General features: G+C 41.1%; 2 protein-coding genes across 2 annotated transcripts in view; one reads left to right on the top strand and one right to left on the bottom strand.

The window, feature by feature from the left end:
- The window catches only part of tet1 (tet methylcytosine dioxygenase 1), a 30,900-nt gene extending 21,453 nt beyond the window's left edge, over window positions 1–9,447 (bottom strand). The window contains exons 1-2 of the mRNA XM_056395498.1: window positions 9,153–9,447; window positions 6,127–8,499 (exon numbers count right to left, since the gene is read on the bottom strand). Of these exons, the coding sequence (XP_056251473.1) occupies window positions 6,127–8,337 (2,211 nt within the window). The 5' untranslated portion in view covers window positions 8,338–8,499; window positions 9,153–9,447. The remainder of the gene's footprint in view (window positions 1–6,126; window positions 8,500–9,152) is intronic.
- A 984-nt stretch (window positions 9,448–10,431) lies between these two features.
- Window positions 10,432–18,330, top strand: slc25a16 (solute carrier family 25 member 16). Its single transcript, XM_056396167.1, has 10 exons — window positions 10,432–10,752; window positions 11,443–11,568; window positions 12,098–12,190; window positions 12,279–12,412; window positions 12,644–12,707; window positions 13,107–13,228; window positions 13,358–13,424; window positions 13,529–13,691; window positions 13,844–13,912; window positions 15,058–18,330. Exons 2-10 carry the CDS (start codon window positions 11,475–11,477, stop codon window positions 15,212–15,214), a joined length of 963 nt encoding a protein of 320 aa, XP_056252142.1. The 5' UTR covers window positions 10,432–10,752; window positions 11,443–11,474; the 3' UTR covers window positions 15,215–18,330.
- The last annotated feature ends 126 nt before the right edge of the window (window positions 18,331–18,456 follow it).

Raw genomic sequence — 18,456 nt, 5'->3', positions numbered from 1 at the left:
CATCTGATCGGAGTCCCACATCATTAAGTGACTGTATCTGGTTGGATGTAAGCCTTCAACCGGGCACGGTCTGGGCCATACATCTGCTCTGATGTGTAGTGTAGTGGGTTCTGGCCAAATAACTCACCCTAAATCAAATAAAACAGACATTTCCCCTCTTTCGCAGACCCTTTTTCTGGGCCCCTATCCAAGCCCTGCAGCTATTACAGATAACTACCTCACAGGGTTGTTTTAAATTTAATTGGCTTGGACCAGGTTAACAGAAAATACAAAGCAGCCCTCATCAGAGGCAAGTACATGTAATAAAATGTGTGTCTGTGGCGAAGATGAGGAGAAGTCCGAGGAGGGAAAGTAGGCTAAAGCACCACGCACTCTGCTTGGTCATAATGAGTTGGCTCTGTTCAAATGTTGGCAGTCTCTCTGACATTTCACGAATCTTCCTCGCTACCTCGGCCCCCTTCTGTCCCACACGTTTACGTAATGAAGAGGGCAAAAAAAAAAACCAAAAAAAAAAAAAAAAAACCAAAAAAAAAACAAAAACCAAGTGTGGACGTGCAGCTGTCCTTCAGCTCATTGCCAGAGTGCCCACATGCATACTCTATGTGGGGGAACCTGCACTCAGTTTTTGTGAAAGGAGATGATTCCTCTTTCAATGACAAATGCAGCGTGACACACCGAACTCTATCAGGGCTTATAAAAAGATTTATATTTGTTAAAAAAACATCCTGTCTCATTGCATGTTTACTACAAATCATACACACTTAATATTACTACTGATAATTTTGTACAAGGTTTTCTGCCTTCCTGGTAGCCAGTTCCTTTCAGTTAAGTATGGAAATAATCTTGAAGAGACTTGAAACTTGTTTGAGAAAGATAATGCACCACAGTAAACATTGTGTCTACTTTTATAATTGTAGATGTTGCAGAGTTATTAAGAGTTGTGGGTGCCTATCTGTTATTTTCAGCAAAAAGACATGATCTCAATGTACATGAAAGTTAAGCAGGACAGGCGTCATGGCCCAAAACAAAAGATATTTCAAGTGTGTTTGTGCAGTTTACCAAACTTTGTTTTTACCTTGAAAGTGGACATCAAATGAATGATTGACTGTTTGCAAACACATTAAAACATTTAATTCTATTTAGGATAATGTTAGATGACAGCACTCATGAGTTTTTGTCAACTTTGACACTTTGGTTTAATTCTTACGATATACATACTTTCATGGTTAAATATACTATTTGTGATTCACAGTACCTTGTATGTTATTGTTAGTAAGATAGTGACTGTAAATGACTATTGATTAACAAATTAATCAGTACAGTTGAATTAAATATGTGAGTATTTGTGTATGTACAGTTCAATTCTGGCTTGTTTGATGACATTTTTACAGTATATTTTATCTATTTTATTTATTAATGCTTAAGATCCCTACTTGTCTTTGTTAATTTGGCAGATATTTCAATTGACCCCACTGGCAGTACGTTGCTTGGGATAAAGTTGCTCACAAAGCAGTAAAACACATATAGTGATGTGTAATTTTCAAATTTCTGCCATAATGATACACAAAGCTTACTTTCTAATCACAGCAGTGCTGACACAAGTTTATTAGCAACATTAACAAGTGCAATTACCTCACTGAATGTGCTGATTTAGAGGGATACTGCAGGTAATTTTGCCTTGTTTGAGGTGTTTGTTGGCAGCCCTACCTTGCTGCTGACCCACTATGAGCAGGACAACCTGTGTAGTTTAACCTAATTACCTGGATGTAGGTTACTGAGTTCAAAGTCTTAAACCCATAGTAGTGCGTGTCCACTGGTTATCTCCAGTAATCCTCATTACAACCCTGAGAATACTCCATCAGACAACCGAGGAAGGTCAAAGGTCAGCACCAGACAATAAGGTCACCATGGCAACCGTCAGTGCTGAAGACCTCCACAGCTGCGTGTGAGAGGGGGAAGAGGAGTTCAGACCTAGCAGGAGCGTCTGCAGGGACAAATCACTCTCACTTTACATCTTTACATCAAGATGGATCCATTTGAGAACAATGAGGGTGTTTTGCTTCATGACTACAGGCTAAAAAAATCTTAATTCAAACACACACACAGCCATGTGCATGAACAACCCCGTCTGACAAAAACATGCAGGTAAGAATTAATCACATCCAGACAGATACAGCTTTGAATATCTACCATAATGCCAAAGCAAACAGTCACTGCTGGGTGCTGCAGGCTGCATGTCCTCCCTATCAGAATGCTGTCTGGGGGCTTGGCAAGTGTTTTCCTGATACATGTGTTATCTCAGCCACACAACTCTTCTGGCAAATGCATTGCAGCAGAAAAAGGAATAGTGGAAGAAGTGCAGGAGATAAATTAGTTTGCAGGAGTAGCTGGGCAGAGCTTGCGAGCTGACGGGAAGCCTGCAGGTTACTATTTGTACGAAGTACAGTTTCCATTTGCAGTTTTATCGCACTGAAATTAATGCTTCCTTTACTATGTAATTATGGTGAACCTCAAACTCACCTCAAGTGCACCTCACCAGGTGCATAGTCTTGATAAATAGAGTGACAGAAGGAGACAGCACTCACAGATAATCGTTAACAATACTATCTGTGAGTGCTGTCTTTTTTTGCATTTGTCCAACACAAGTCACACATATTACAATATATAAAACGAAGCTATATTTATGGCAAAACAGTTACATGTTTTCTTTACATTTATGTTGAAGTAAACTGTGCTCATCTCCTTCAGTGTATGCAGTAAAGTGTTTTTAGAAATCTCCATATATCACAGCTACATTGGAATGATAGGAGAAGTGAAATGGTATAAACAATGGTGGTCTGATTACAATGGGAATGATCGGAACTGAAAAAAAGTCCATATCTTGCATCCTTAATGTTTGTATGACATGATGTATTTAAGAGTTCGTGACTGTAGAAGTCAAATGAGCTGCCAGCACTGGCTGACTGAGGGGCAACTGTTTACACAACGGGTCACTTCCTGTTTGTCCAAATGCCGATGATGGTCCTGTGTTATAATGTGTTTGTTTGTACTATATTCCTGCAATGTGAATGTTATTGTTTATGAGTGCCGACATTACCATTGTGAGTCTGTAAAAAAGTGACTCCGTTATGCAGCCTACAGCTCTAAACATGTCAGGATGTTCAGTTAAATTCACTCTCACTCACTCACTACAAATACATTTGTGAACTCTATGAACTGCACACTTTTGTTTCTAGTGTGTATGCTCTAGCATGTGTGTGTCTTTGTGTGTTGTTCAGGGCCAGGTCTCAGTCTTGTCCTCACTGCCCAAGACAAGGCGAGGCCATGAGGGGGCCATCAAGCCTGAGTGAAACCAGACATTTTTAAAAGGAAAGCTCCACTCTCACTATGCACAACACTCACTCTCTTTCTAAAAAACACAAAATCAAAACATTTTCTGGTGTTTTTGTATTTTGTCTTTGCATACCTAACCCTTATACTGTGGAATCTGTATAATGTTATGAGTGTTTTTTTGCAAGTATATGTATATGTTTAATGACAAAACCAAACCAAATACAGCCACACCAACCACTAATAGCTAATTATGGTAAAACGGGGAACAGAATTCACATGCCACTACATGAACTCCTCCGTGGCCTCTGCCCCTTTTTTTCACGTTCGTTGGAAGGGTGTGTGAGCTTGATCAGCAAGACTGGCCAGCACGTGTTTTTGAATGTATTACTCACACTACACATATAAATTAAACACACATACACTCACTGTGTGTTTTACTTACACATTTAAATACAAGACAAGAGGTAACCTTGCTCGAAATGCTCTGCATCTAGAATTAGCTAAAGGATGCAGTTGTGGATTTGACCTGCAGTTCATTATGATCTTGACAGCACTTCACACATTTGTGTTAACAGAAATTGGGGGACACCTGGCTCTTGTTGCTTGAATGAAAAGGGATATGTTGTTCATTTTACTTACTCTGCTTCCCCCTAACAACAGCATGCAGCATGTGCTACACAGGCACATATGTTGTCAAACATCAAAAGTCACAACCACATAAATAAGATAAATAAAAGTCTGAGCCACACATACACACACACTCAAACACACACAAACACACAGACCCATATTTCAGCATATTCCAAATAATATGTTTGTAAATCTCTGCCTGGCCTGATCTGTCCCTCCTTGCCCTGTGCTATACTCAGAAATAGTGCACAAAGGTCTTCACTACTAATACTGCAGGTGTTATATAATCAGCCCCAATCTGCTACTGCCACTACAACTCTGAGGACTCTGCCAGTGGATGCATGCACGTTTGCACACACAGCCACATGGACCCTCACTCACAGTTGTGCACACACATACCTCCCCCAGCCACATGGACACCACTGAACTATGTACATGGTTATGTGGCTCTAGTAGCCAGCTGCTGTGAAGAACTCTTATTCCCACCTACCAAAATGACTATGACAATGTTTATTGGCCTGTTGTATGTTAGTATATTATAGATAAAGAACCTTAATTTCAAAGGCTTTGTGAAATTCAGCTAACCACTCATCTAAATAATTTCAATACTTACAAAGTTTTGTAATTAGTAAAAAAGTAACCAAAAAGCTGCCTTCTTAGACATGCTGCATATAGGAAGCAACATTATTATTCTCTTTTAGACGTGTTTCTGGATACTCAACCAAGTCCGGTGTTCACTAGCCTTTTAGTTCTGTCTTGGTGTTATCCAACTCCAGAGAAAATATATGGATCTTTAGGCTATTAGAAGCTGGATCTTCACCAGCTATTTGCTAAATTTGTCAAGTTGATGTGGCAAACTTGCTAGCAAACAGTTGCTTATTCACACATCCAGCAGCTACAGAGCAGCATTATACATACAAACATACATTTGGAGTCGTTTTTCTGGCGAATGTAAGTCCAATATTCATTCTCTTTTAGCTACAGCAACTCCTGAGGAAAATATCTGGCTTTCACTGCTTAATGCTCCACTATGTTTACCTGCTAGTTGCTAACTTTGTCTGTCTGCTGTTTGGTGCTGAGCAAGTAGTGTATCTGGGGTTTTTAGGGCTTTTTCTCTCAAAACAGATGCTTGTTATAACTGAAAATGGCACTAATAGAACGGTGAGAGCGGCGCTAAATGATGAGCTAAAACTTAGACAAAGCAGATTCAGGTGATAATTCTCTGTAGGTTCATCACTAGAAGTGACAACTTTCACACTGTCACACTGGCATTGTCACATTGTTTTCATATTTCATTTGATTGAAAATATTGAATGTAACTGCTTTAAAGTTGACTGGGAAAAATTTGTCTCTAAATCAGCGTCATGGATGTTCATCGTGTCACTGAGTTCTCTCCTAAAATACCAGTTCACAATGCCATTCAGTGCCACTGTGCAAAAACATCCAGCTCAAATTGGCTTTAATTACATTGCCATACCCATCCACACACACAAGAATGCACATACATACACGCTCTATGTGCAACTTATAAAACCGCTTATTCTCTTGCTTGCACCATGGATGGCACACACAAAACAGACACATACTCCCACCACGTGCTGAGCTTCTGCCAGTCATGTGACAGCGCCTTCCTGTCTCAGACGGGACATCTTCAACACTCTACAGCATTGTGCATGCATTCACACCTGATCTCTGTTCTCCACACACACACACACACACACACACACGCACGCACACACACACACACACACGGAGACCAGTACTTCCCCTTTTAACACTCAACTCATTCCCCGACTTATAACAGGAAGACACCATGAAGTTAAGTGTACAGCATCTGTTGAAACCAGTCGAGATAATTCACAATGTGAAAGTGAAACCTTCTGTTTCAAACTGTCTGGCTGACTCAACTCTCGATCATTGCTGCTAACAGTGGACAGCTGTGGAACCTTGGAGATTAAAAGCAGTGATGTCAGACAATAACAATCGCTCTTTTTTCAGTTGTTTCAGTTCAGCAGTGTTCAGATGCAAAAGAAGCTCTAGTGTATTCGTTGCCTAACTGTATCTCTCTGTGGGAAATAACCTAAGACCTGACTGCAATAAAACCCCATGTAATACTATCAAATGTAATTAAAACGTGCTCGTGCAGTATAATATAGGCCTCACCTGTGCAGCAGAGAGCGTGAGCGGAGATGAAGGTCTTCTCCTCTTCAGTTCCACGCACTTCCTCAGCTTACAGATCTGGTGGCCAGTCCTGCGGTTGAGGCAGCAGCTGCATTGGCCACAGTTGATCTTCCTCAGGCATGGCTCGCACGCCCCGCACCTGCTCCGCTTCTTCCTCTCTTTCTTCTGTGATTTCGGAGCAGTCCACGAGGGCAAGCAGCCCCCTTCTGCCCCCCAGGATCTTGGTAGAATAGCAAGGCTGGGCTCTCCATACCCTGCCTCTGATTCAGTATCGAATGAAAAAGAGGAGCGAGTGCTTTCTGAGCTGCAGGACAAAGTGGAGCTACTGTCCAGAGAGGGAGTCGAGATCTTTGGCACTGAGTCCGGCTCCGTCACTGCTACGACAACGCTGTCCTCGCTGAGGGTTGGTTCACACTCAGCTGTGCGGGGTTCTGTGCTTGACTGAGGAACTAGTGACAATGACAACGAAGATGTCTCTTTCTGGCTGTGGCGCTCCAATGCCTCTGGATTGGATTCACGATCTTTGGTCTGCGTCTCTGCTGGTGTGCAAGCTTGTCTTTCTCCCTGAGGAGAAGGGAGCTCTGGCCTTTGCAGTTGGTGTGGTTCCCCCTGGCTAGAATCCATCAAGCTTCTAGGTTTGAGGGAGTCACTATGGATAATAACTGGCGTGTTTCTTTTCACTAGAACAGTCTGCAACATCAGGGCAGTTTCAGGAACAGCTGAGGACTCTGGGAAGTGAGGTTTAGCACCATGAATGGTAGGTTGCATGTCTGTCTTACCCTGGCTCAGAACCTCTAGTTCAAGTGCCTCTGAGGTGGAGGGGGCTTTGGTGGGATTTGAGGTAGCTGTGTTGGAGACCGGTAGCACACTTACAGGTGATTCTGACTGTGCTGTCAGTTCATCGTTAGAGTTAGGAGGATCCGGAGGTTGAGAGGCTGGAGTGCCGGGGTGGAGGTCAGTAGGATTGATGCATACATCATTCTCCTTTTCTTTTTTTCCTCGTTCTTCTCCCTTACAGTAACCCAGCTTCTCAACAATGTCCTCCATCTCTTCCACAGTCTCGTTGTGTCTCTCAACTGCTTTGTCTGCCTCTAAACTCGCTCTTCTCTCATGATTTATCTCTTCTCTTCTCTCAGTGACAACTATCACTCTTTCATCTGTCCTATTCTCTTTCAAGTCCAACAAATTACCTTCCTCTTGATGGACAGTACACACATCATCTTGCTTACTATCACCGCCAAGTAGCTTATTTCCAAGGATAGATGAAGTGTCATTTCCCTCGCAGCAACCCTGCACCCCTGGTGAGCCGCTACTCGTTAGCGCAGAGGGCTCAGAGGGGCTGTCTTTGCTTCTGTCACTGCAGAGTTTGAGCTGTCCATCAACATCATCACCGACGGTGGCCCCAGTCACACACCTCAGGTCATCTTCATAGTTCTGACTGACAGTGTTTTTGTCTTTCTTGGTTGAAGTACTGTCACAGCTGCACTCCACACAGTCTTCCAGTGTGTCATTACACGGTGCTGGATCCGCTTTAAGAGGGCTGCCCTCTAAAACATTTTTGACTCCTGGACCCTGATCTTTGATAATTGCGGGAACTTCAAACTCGGTTTTTAGAGACACTGGGAGGATTTCTTCAACATCACAGGAGTCCAGTTTCTTGTTTTCCTCTTCATCCTCGTCAGGAGCTGAATCGTTGATACTGGTGCTTGAGGGCTTGTTTCTTGTGTTTCCGTGCTGTGATGCTGCCCCTCTCCCTGCGCTCCCCCTGCTGTTTCTCCCTCCTCTGCATGGTTTAGGAGGCTGGCAAGGAGAAACAGACACCCGCGTGCCCCGCAGGGATGTCCTTCGCCCTAGGGGGGCTTGTAAGTCGCCACAGTGGTCAGGCAGATTGCTTGGTCGCCTAAGCCTTGTAGATCCTGTTACATTTAGGGCATGGTTAACTCTGCCAGGGGACCTCCCAGGGCCCTGACTAGCAGGCCCACTAACCCCTCTTCCACGGGGGCTTCGGCCTGGCTGTGCCTGGGCTCTGACTGTTGACTTTTTTGGTTCTGCAGGTGTTTTCTGGGGCCTCTCTGTGGCTCTTCCTTGGGGTTTATTTGAGTTGCAGGTTTGCCTCTTGGTGCCGATTACTTTCTGGGCATTTTTTCTCTGGGCAGGTGTCTGTCTCCTGGCAGGTTTGGTAGTAGCAGGCATGGCTGAGGGTGTGCAGGAGAGGATTTCTGGGAGCCAGCATGGGAGCCAGGTGAATGTTTATCTGTTGTTCAGCACACACTTTTTTTTCTTTTACTCTTTAGTGTTTAACTCTTGAACTGTAAATTAGGATGATTTTGCTGTTGTGTAATTGCAGTGCATGACCTATAAAGACAGAGAAAACAAGAAGAAAAAAATCTAAACAAAAATAGTCTAAGTACCTATAAATGTTTTTTTTAGTGTAATAATGACAAAATATTTGCGCAGTACAAACACACGGAAAAACATAAAGTACGATTTGATGACTGACAGCATGATAGTATTAAAGCTATAAAGCTAAATCTCCACCAATTTTCTTTACTTTGTCTGCTGGAAATGACACTTTTGCCCCGCCTGAAATATCTACTCGGACGAGCAAGTGTTGTAGGTTGACGTAAAAAAGGACGATTCAATGCATCTATACATAGAAGAATATTTTGAATAAACATATCATAAAACCAGAGGAACTATATAAAAACAATAACCAAAGCTTCCTGTGTGGTTTCAGCAGTTTAAAGGGCAAGCAGGTTGAGGAGTGGGCTCTGGCCGGAGGTCGGATCCTGTTTTCGTCTTTCTGACTGGCGGAAGAGGGGGTTATTACCGTGTAAAAAACGCCTTCAACGTCGCTGTTTATTATTATTTTTTGCACTTGACCGCTGTCATTTAAAGCGCCGCGTAGATATAGACCTCATCGCGTCACGAAACCTCACTTTCGTACAGGTTGTTTAGTTGCCCGGGAGGTTTTATTTACACGTTTACGGCTGAAATGCTTTACATACCAGAGAGAGACAGTTGCACTGTCTGAACTGCTAATAATACTCCGCTCCAGCGAGACAGCGAGACCTTGTATTGGTTTCCCTCCTCGGCAAATATAGACTGCTGGCAAGTTCAATCCTCTCACGACGATGACACATGGACATGATACAAGCGCCGACGTGAACACACATCGAGTTGGTTTTTTAAACGTGCACCGTCTAGTCTTTGCGGAGCACGACACCCGTTAAAATGTAAATCCCTCTTATGTCAATCCATTCAGGGCAGCCCCGCTCACTCTCCCTCCACCAGACGCAACCTACGGTCTCCGCTGGCTAGAAACTCGTCGTCGGCTCTGGAGGGGGGAGTGGACAAGAAAACCTGGGATGGATCTCAAACGTCATTTGCCCTCAGTGCACTCAGTGCTGTGTGGACACAGGACTATGCTAGAAAAGATTGTAATAAAAGATAATTCATCTTTGATCAAAGGTAATTAATGTTTGGTTGAACGTTTATGTACGTAAGATGAATACGCAGGCTGAGACTTGTTCATATACATTTATCTAAATTCAAAATCATGTAATAAGTCATATGATATTACAATGCTATAATGGATAAAATATATTTTTTTTGTTATTATTTACAACATTGTGACACACAACAATGGTGACATTCACATGGCAACAACAATCAAACATCCATAAAGTAAAGAAACATATAAAAAGATCAGATGTACAGTAAAGTACAAATAGTCTGAACATACGAAGGTCTTAAGATCACACTATGACACACAATGAGAATCGATAGTTAACCACAGAGAAGTGAAAAAGAGGCATACAACATTAAATCCCTTTAAATAATTCATGGAGAAGACTGAAAGCGTACGCACATTTATTATTAGTAATAAGTTAAATCAAATTCAAATTCAGTCATTAAATGTGCAATACTGGACTTGTGACATTAATAAGTCTGTTGTATTTTTTCGCTTTTGTTTTCATGGTATAGAATGATGTATTTGGTTTGTTTGATTGGTAAAATATACACTCTTGTGAATGGGCATTTACAAAATAAATATTTTATTGTGTCTTCTTCCTGTTTACCAAAATCCTATTTGTTAATGATATTTACAAATCTTGAGATGTAAGTGTTAGTTGGAAATATAAATATATTATGAAAAAATTTGAGCTGCACTTCTTTTATTTATTGTTGCTATTGAATGGTTATTAGTTTGTTTATTGGTTCCAATGTGTAGTCCCCTCCCCCATGGTTTACGTCATATCGCGTCAGCAACATGCGACTGTTTTCGGCCACCAGCCAGTCAGTCGTCTACGGGCGAAGGACACAAGTGTAGTTACATGAATCTTCAAAGTGCCTCAGATTCATTCATAACTCCAGTTCTTGTCAGTGTATTTTTTAAACCCGAAGCAGTGAACGACGAGCTCCTCGGTGCGACACCACCCTGTGTCCATGGTAAAGCCCCACGTTAACAGCCAGGATTGTCCCGAGGCAGGAGGGAAACGAGAGAAGCTTCAACTCAACGAAGGGGAAACAGATTTGTTGAACAGATTTCATCAGACCCAGCTCCCACTTTGCTCTTTTGGCTACTCAGACAGTTTTCATTATCTTGTGAGTATCCCTTTTTAACAGACACCCAGGGGTACATGTTGTCTCTTGACTCAATCTACCTGCTGATTGTGGTGGAATGTAACTAAGTATATTTAAGATCTAAGATCATTCATTACTACGATATGCTTCTTCTCCATTACACTCTTACCAATTAAGATTTTACACATAAAACATAAGCAGAGCTTTAAAAATGTATAACTAGTACTGAAATTGCTGAGTAATGGTCATTTTTCAATGCAAAGACATTTCACCAGATTAATCCATAATGAAAATTGTCATAAGTTGCACTAATGCTGCACCTCAGCTACAACAGTAAATTGCTGCTTGTACATTAATGCATATAATAGAATAATATTGATAATAATCTAATAGTATGAGTTACTTTTACTCACTTACTCAAAACTTGAATAAAGTACTATGCTTTTACTTTAATAACGTTTTCAATGCAAGGCTTTTCCTTGTAGTGGAGTTTTTTTTTTGATAGTGTGCTATTAGCAGTTTTATTTAAGGATCTGGATACTTCTTTCACCACTGGAACCATAACAGTTACATCCCATCGCAAGCCATAATTTATCAACCTTATACCAGCCTTAAATAATTTTAAAAAACTGACAGTGGTTTGCTCATAGAGATACAGTCTGTATTGTCTCAAAGTAATTCACACAAGCTCACTTTTACCACATTGCACAGCCATGGATGTGGCAGATTCCTGAGCAGAAAGGATGACATCGGAGGCTGCAGTCTCCACACCTCCTGCAATAAGCAGCACCCCCGCCCAGAGGGACTACTACTGGCTTCGCTCATTTGTAGCTGGAGGTAAGATCTGACTCATCAGTTTTTACCATCACCATTTCAGGTCTGTGATGATTTACTTAAAGTAGACACTTTGACACTAGGACACAGGTTCAAGCCTCTGTTTACCAGAGAGACACTTTCTCCTTTGCTTCACTGTCTCCTGCTTCCTTTTTGACCCAGAAACTGATGTCTGCACAGCCCTCCTACTGACCTTAACCATACTGTACTACTACATACTAAGATAGGTGACTCCACTTGCAGTGCCCCAAACCTCATGCAAGCCAGGGTGGTTTGCCAGCAAGAATATTACTTTCTGTTAATTAATGCTTGGAGTTTAGACACTTGGTGAATTACAGTGTCTTTGTCAGTGTATATATATATATATATATATATATATATATATACACACATCAGTCAACACCAACTGAGTTTTTATTGCCACAGCAGAACTTGACCTCATGTAACCTTACTTAAAAATGATGCCAATGAGTTTTACGCTAGATATTTAGTAATATATTCGTTAATTCCGTGTTTCTCTGTTTTCGTTTAGGTGTAGCAGGATGCTGTGCCAAGACTACCATTGCTCCTCTGGACAGAGTGAAGATTCTTCTTCAAGCCCAGAACCCCCATTACAAACATCTAGGTAAAACATCAGCAGGAAAACACGGAAAGCCAATAGGTTTTCAAACATCTGTGCCACATGAGAGGAAACGTCTGATCTTTCTTTGCAGGTGTGTTTTCCACTCTCAGAGCTGTGCCAAAGAAAGAAGGCTTCCTTGGCTTGTACAAGGGTAATGGGGCAATGATGGTCAGGATATTCCCTTATGGAGCTATCCAGTTCATGGCCTTCGACAATTACAAAAAGGTACAGTATGTGCTTAATTGTAAAATAAGGCTTTTTCAAAGGGCAAAGTTCTGAAAACTTGGTAAAACTGACGATGGGGGTCGTTTAAGGCAATGTGATATGCTTGTGACTGTGTGTGTTTTGTGGCAGTAGGGACAATTTGCTACAGTTGAAGTGAAATACAGTCCATTTTTTTTCTTTTTATTGGTGAACCCGTTAACCTTTGTTTCCTCCCTGCTGATCCTTTTACAGCTGCTAAGTAAACAGATTGGGATCTCTGGACACATCCACCGCCTCATGGCAGGATCTATGGCAGGTAATTTATTCTTCAAACTGATAAGACTTGCTTTTTCAGTCAGTGCCAGTGGGATATCATGTGCTGCACTGACAACTTTTTCTTCTCAGGTATGTTTTTTGATTGTTGGCTGAGAACACGTTATTTGTTCCTCTTGAATCATAGATATTTACATCTGTCACCTCAGTGCAGACTTTCTCATAATGTGACACAGTGCATCACCACGATGCAAGTAAATGTCACACCTTGATATGTATGTTATGAAATCTCAAAGAAAGTTATGTGTGCTTGCATCAGCATAAAGAGATTGAGAGTACAGTAGACCTAGCAGCCAAATTGTGTGAGTAAATAGTGAGGAATCATAACCATATTCACAAACTGTCTTTCTACCACGTTTATTCTCATACTGTGTGTTTTCAGGGATGACTGCGGTGATATGCACCTACCCTCTGGACGTGATACGAGCGAGACTGGCCTTCCAGGTGAAAGGAGAGCATCGCTACACTGGAATTGCCAATGCTTTCCACACCATCTACCTTAAGGTGATCTGCAAGTGTTTAACTTCTCAGACAAATAGGACTCTCTTTCATTAAAATGCATTAAAATCAAATACGCTGTGTGACATTCAATGCAACTTTTCCTGCAATGGCTGTTTTTCTGTTTTTGTAAAGGAAGGGGGCGTTTCAGGCTTCTACAGGGGGCTTACGCCAACACTGATTGGAATGGCTCCTTATGCAGGTGACTGATACCAGTCTTTGTTTAAGATCCAGAATCACTGTGAACAGTGTTCCTTGTGTTGCGTTAGCTTGACTCTTTGTCTTCCGCTCGTTTTTATCCTCCAGGTTTCTCATTCTTCACCTACGGCACCCTGAAGAGCCTCGGCTTGAAACATTTCCCAGACCTGCTGGGACGCCCCTCTTCAGACAATCCTGAAGTCCTCATTCTGAAAACCCACGTCAACCTGCTTTGTGGAGGGGTGGCCGGTGCCATCGCTCAGACAATATCGTAAGTGCTGTAGACAGACAGGCAGCCGACAAGCTTCAAGGGCGAGACCCACACAGATGATGAGCCGACAACATGGCTGGTTAATTTGTGGTTTCTGGCTGGGGTGTGTTATTGATTGCACTGATGTGTCACATTGTGTTTCTTCTCACTAGGTACCCCTTAGATGTGGCTAGGAGAAGAATGCAGTTAGGAGCTGTGCTTCCTGACTCTGAGAAATGCACGTAAGAAGCGCATATCTTGGCCACTAGATTTACTAGTATCATTGAAGAGTATTGTTGTGATGTGTTTTGATTTGTGGGTTTTGCATTCAACTTGTAGTCTTATGGGTGACACACTAACTGTAAGGGTGTTCTGAGGGTAATTATGGAGATGAAAACAGCTCACATAACACAGCGCTGATGAATTTCATCCTTTCATAAGTAATTGGTGAATTGATCATCTAGCTAAAGATGATCAATTGGGACTCATGTCTGTTCCGAAGGAGTCATTAGTGCCTCTAAGTGGGGGAGTTGTTTAAAAATTAAGCTGTTTACAGCAGCTTCAGGCAAGTTGTTCTGCACTCTCTGCAATATGCGGTTCTTAATAAATGTTTGGCCCCCGTTTCTCTCATCTTCTCTGTTGCTAGGGGTCCATGTTTTTAAAAAAAAAATCAGAAAAAACACAAGGGAGTGTTTTGGATACAAAATGGGGAGTTTCCACTTGAAATAGTTGATTCCACATTTGGTTTTGTAAGCAGAGTTTGATGAACTGCATCCTTATAAGTGAAGAAAAAATTCCAGAGGTAGTTGGGCTGTTTACATTAGATAAAATACTAAACCCCAAAACTTTAAGCAGTAGAGTAGCAAATGAGCTGTAAAACTACAGCAACATACCGTTCATACCTGAACAAGGTCACATTAAGCCAGTCCAAACATTGCACATTGTTCTTGCATCATCTCCTCTCCCTTAATATTCAAGATTTTTATTATTTTTTTTATTTTTAAATGCTTTCAGTCACTATCAGTGCTCTAGAAGGTCATTTGTCTCATATCCAAGATAAAGTTTTCTGTCTTAATATTGCTGCAGTTCATCAATATGTTTTAGTTCCCCATTGCACAGGCAGAACTCAACAAGAAAACAGCTGATTTAAAATGCTTTAAATGTCAATAATAAAAAAATGTCCTGTAAAAAGATGTCATACATTATTTTCAGTCAACACAGTTAATAGGAATTCATTTCAATGAGGTCATAAACAAAACAAAAACACACAAACCTCAGGACATAAAAAAATCACATAAGACAAAAACATGTAAAAACACAAACTGCAGCAGCTTTTTAATGTTTTTTTGCATCATTCTAATATATATCTTGTCTTGCACCTAAACAGATCGCTGAGCAAGACCCTGAAGTATGTGTACACAGAGTATGGGGTCAAGAAGGGATTGTACCGAGGCCTTTCTCTCAACTACATCCGCTGTGTCCCCTCCCAAGCTGTGGCCTTCACCACCTATGAGTTCATGAAGCAGGTCCTCCACCTGAACTAGCCACTGTTTTTTAACTCCCAAGTCTGTACCTGGGCCCGTAGGCTCTGAGTCATTAAAGCAGCTCAACCTCGATGCTTCCTTCACAGAGTGATCCGAGACTCACTCGCTACGTCTTAAACTCTTCAATGTGGAAATTGTCTTTCCTGTGGGTTCACTGAAGGTACCAGGGAAGTCAGTTAATGCTGGATATCAGACAGTGAGGTACTTTATGTCTGATTCATTCCCTCTTATTTCCTGCTTATGTGACTCGCCACCTCATGAGTGATGATTTACTCAACCACACGACATGTGGTTTGAATATGAACAAATCCCTCATCAGTGTCTCCATGGATAGAGCAGGGCAGCGGCATCTTTGATCTGGATTGGTTGGTTGGATGGCTTGGGGCAAGGATATGCTCTTAAACAATGTTGTTGACAACACAACAACAACCGTCTGATTGTGTAGCAGCCCTCTCACTCACACAGCAGACACAGATGTCCACACAGTCTCACTTGTCTCTTCCAGCTTAAAATGATCAAATTAGCTTATTAACCATTATTCTGTTTCTTTCCAAAGCTCGGTGATATGCTTTTATTTTAACAGTATATCACCCCCGAGCACTTCAATTCTATAACTACACATTTTCTTCATTGTTTATCATGTGTCCTTTTTACCCACTTGGCCGTTGTTGAAAGGTGGCTGAAACTTTAACGTAATCAGATGATTCATAATGATTTATTTATTCAGTGCTTTGTGTGTCTTTAAATTTGGGTTGCAGTAACTTTAGGAGACGATTATGTTTGTGCGTCTTTGCCTTTGTCTTTTACACAAATCTAAGGTTAATATAACAAAATTTCACCTGCAGGGTTTTCAGTTTGAGGCAACTTCACATTTTATTGCCAAACCTTGACTAGAGCAGTTACTGTATGTGTTTTCATTTGCTGAAAAAACCTTTTGTCTTTTTTATGTTGGTTAATGTGCTCGAAGATGTTTAGCGTTGATGATATTGTATTATGTAGATTGATGCTCTGCTGTAATCAGAAATATATTTAGAGGTGTTTAAGATGTTAGCATTGCTACATGATATGGATGTAGGTCTGATGTTTGCCAGAAGGAACTCAGGAGAAATTTGCACTTCATGACTGTAGCTTTTTCTTTGTGTATTTATTGATTTAGCGACCTGCTGCCACTGGGGGGCAGCATTGAACACAAATTGAATTGTTTACCATCAGAGCTGGATACAACACTCATACACATATTTCATATATCTCTTATCAAATACAAGCGAGAGTAGGCTCTTTATATTTTTTTCTGTTTTGCCTAACCAAAGCAAGTCGTCAGTTAGTGAGTATAATATATGCAGTGCTTTTAACCCGGTTCTGCCAGAATGCTGTTTGCATTTATTGCCCAGGAAGGCTGAACATTAATGACTGAATGAAAGTGTTGTTTAATCATGCACCATCAACTCACCACCAGTGTTTGGGTGAAGCCTCATCAGTTTGCTGTACAAGCATCCTCCCTTTTCAGCCTCTTGCCTTCGTCTGCATTCAAATGTCTTACTTCACCAGAGTGATTGATGTGTTTCATTGGAGTTTCTCCACATGCTTGCTGCCTCAGCTTTCAGATCACTGCAAATGAATAGTGAGAAATTACAAAAGGCACATGCCTCGGAACAGCGGTTTCCAACCTGTTTGGCTTGTGACCCCCTTAAAATATTTGTTAACCAACAAAGAGGCGACACAAAATTTCACAAAAAAGTAAAAATTAGAATAAAGTCCAAACACACAAACACAAATTTGGGCAGCAGAACTCAATGTTTTTTTCTTCTTTTCTATTCCATTAAAGAGTATAACTTTACACCTAATTCTCCACTTTTATTACACTTTCTATTGATCCTGGTCCCATTTTACAGTGTTCATTTGAACAGGTATTTTCCTTTACTAGAGAAAATCCAGTAACTCTGTCCATTTAAAACATTCTGTGAACAATCTCTTACATACCCTGAATCACCCAGCCCCTAAATTACAAGGTGACATCATTCAAATGCATTTTCCAAATTTGTGGAGAGGGTGTGTTCAAGCTAAAATCGTGGCGTTAACTGCTGTTTGATCATATTGTGAACACCCAGTGTCATTGTGTGACACACTGGAGGGGTCCAGACTTCCAGGTTGGGAACCACTGCCTAAGTATAAATCGATGATTCGCACAGACTACTGAACACTTTGAAAGTCGTTTACTGTAGAAGAAGTGGGATGTCGAAAAGGCTTCAGTCACTAGCAGTTCCTCAGTTGGATGGTTGCCACCCATCAACCAGTACAAAAAAAACAAACTTTTGTTCACAACAGTCCACCTCAGATGCATAATGAGAAAAGACATCAAGCAGTGAAAAGATATGTTCTAGGTTTTGACACAGTTGGCACCACTGAAGATGACTGTAGCCAGATATTGTACACGCTGCATCGAAACCAAAATGTTCATTCCCATTTTCTGTTTTTAGCCTTGACGTGTTTTCATCTAATAAATGGAAATCATCCGGCCGCTCCAAACAGCTGGACGCCTTGTGTGTGAAGGTGGTGTTGAACAAAAGTCTAAAAATTTGCAAACCTATAATTCTCCCAAATCACCTTGAAAATTGCGAGTAAATGAGGGACTTCTATGTAACTAATGATTGTGTATGTAAGAATAAATGGACTGCAGTATCTGACTGTGCCCACCTGCCTGGGCTTAAGAGTATAATCACATACTCTCACTGGTGATAAGTGGCAGCCTCCATTTGGGAAACAAAATATAGTTTTCAGTAACATTTCTGCTTTTTTATGTATCTGCAGTACTGCTGTTTACATAAGCTTTCATGTACTGCTCTTTTGATTTCTGTGTCCTGTCAAAGTCTCCTATCAGATCAGCTGTCCCTGTTGCAACAGATAATTATATAAGATGAGGAATATTCAGATATTTATAGATGTAAATGTATATAATGACTGTACTACTTTATCAGGCTCTGTTAGATGTGACTGAACAATGGAAATGCCTCTTATTATGTTTGTCAGTTTTATTTTCTCTTTTTACATGTTCAATTCTGCCTGCCTTTCTTTTTATAAGCAGAATTACATTACATGTCACCTTCTTAAAAACAGTGCCAAGTCTTGTATCTTTATTTTGTCATTGAATGTGATTAATTATCCTCTCCTGCACTGTCATGCTGTTACATCCTTTTTTTTTAAAGTGGGAGAAGGTGCACTGACTGACTTGTTTTTTTGTTTTT

This window comes from Seriola aureovittata, chromosome 14 (genome assembly GCF_021018895.1).
Source record: "Seriola aureovittata isolate HTS-2021-v1 ecotype China chromosome 14, ASM2101889v1, whole genome shotgun sequence".
In the NCBI taxonomy this organism is placed as follows: domain Eukaryota; kingdom Metazoa; phylum Chordata; class Actinopteri; order Carangiformes; family Carangidae; genus Seriola; species Seriola aureovittata.
Note: the sequence above shows the minus strand (reverse complement) of the source record. Positions and strands in the feature narration are given on the sequence as shown.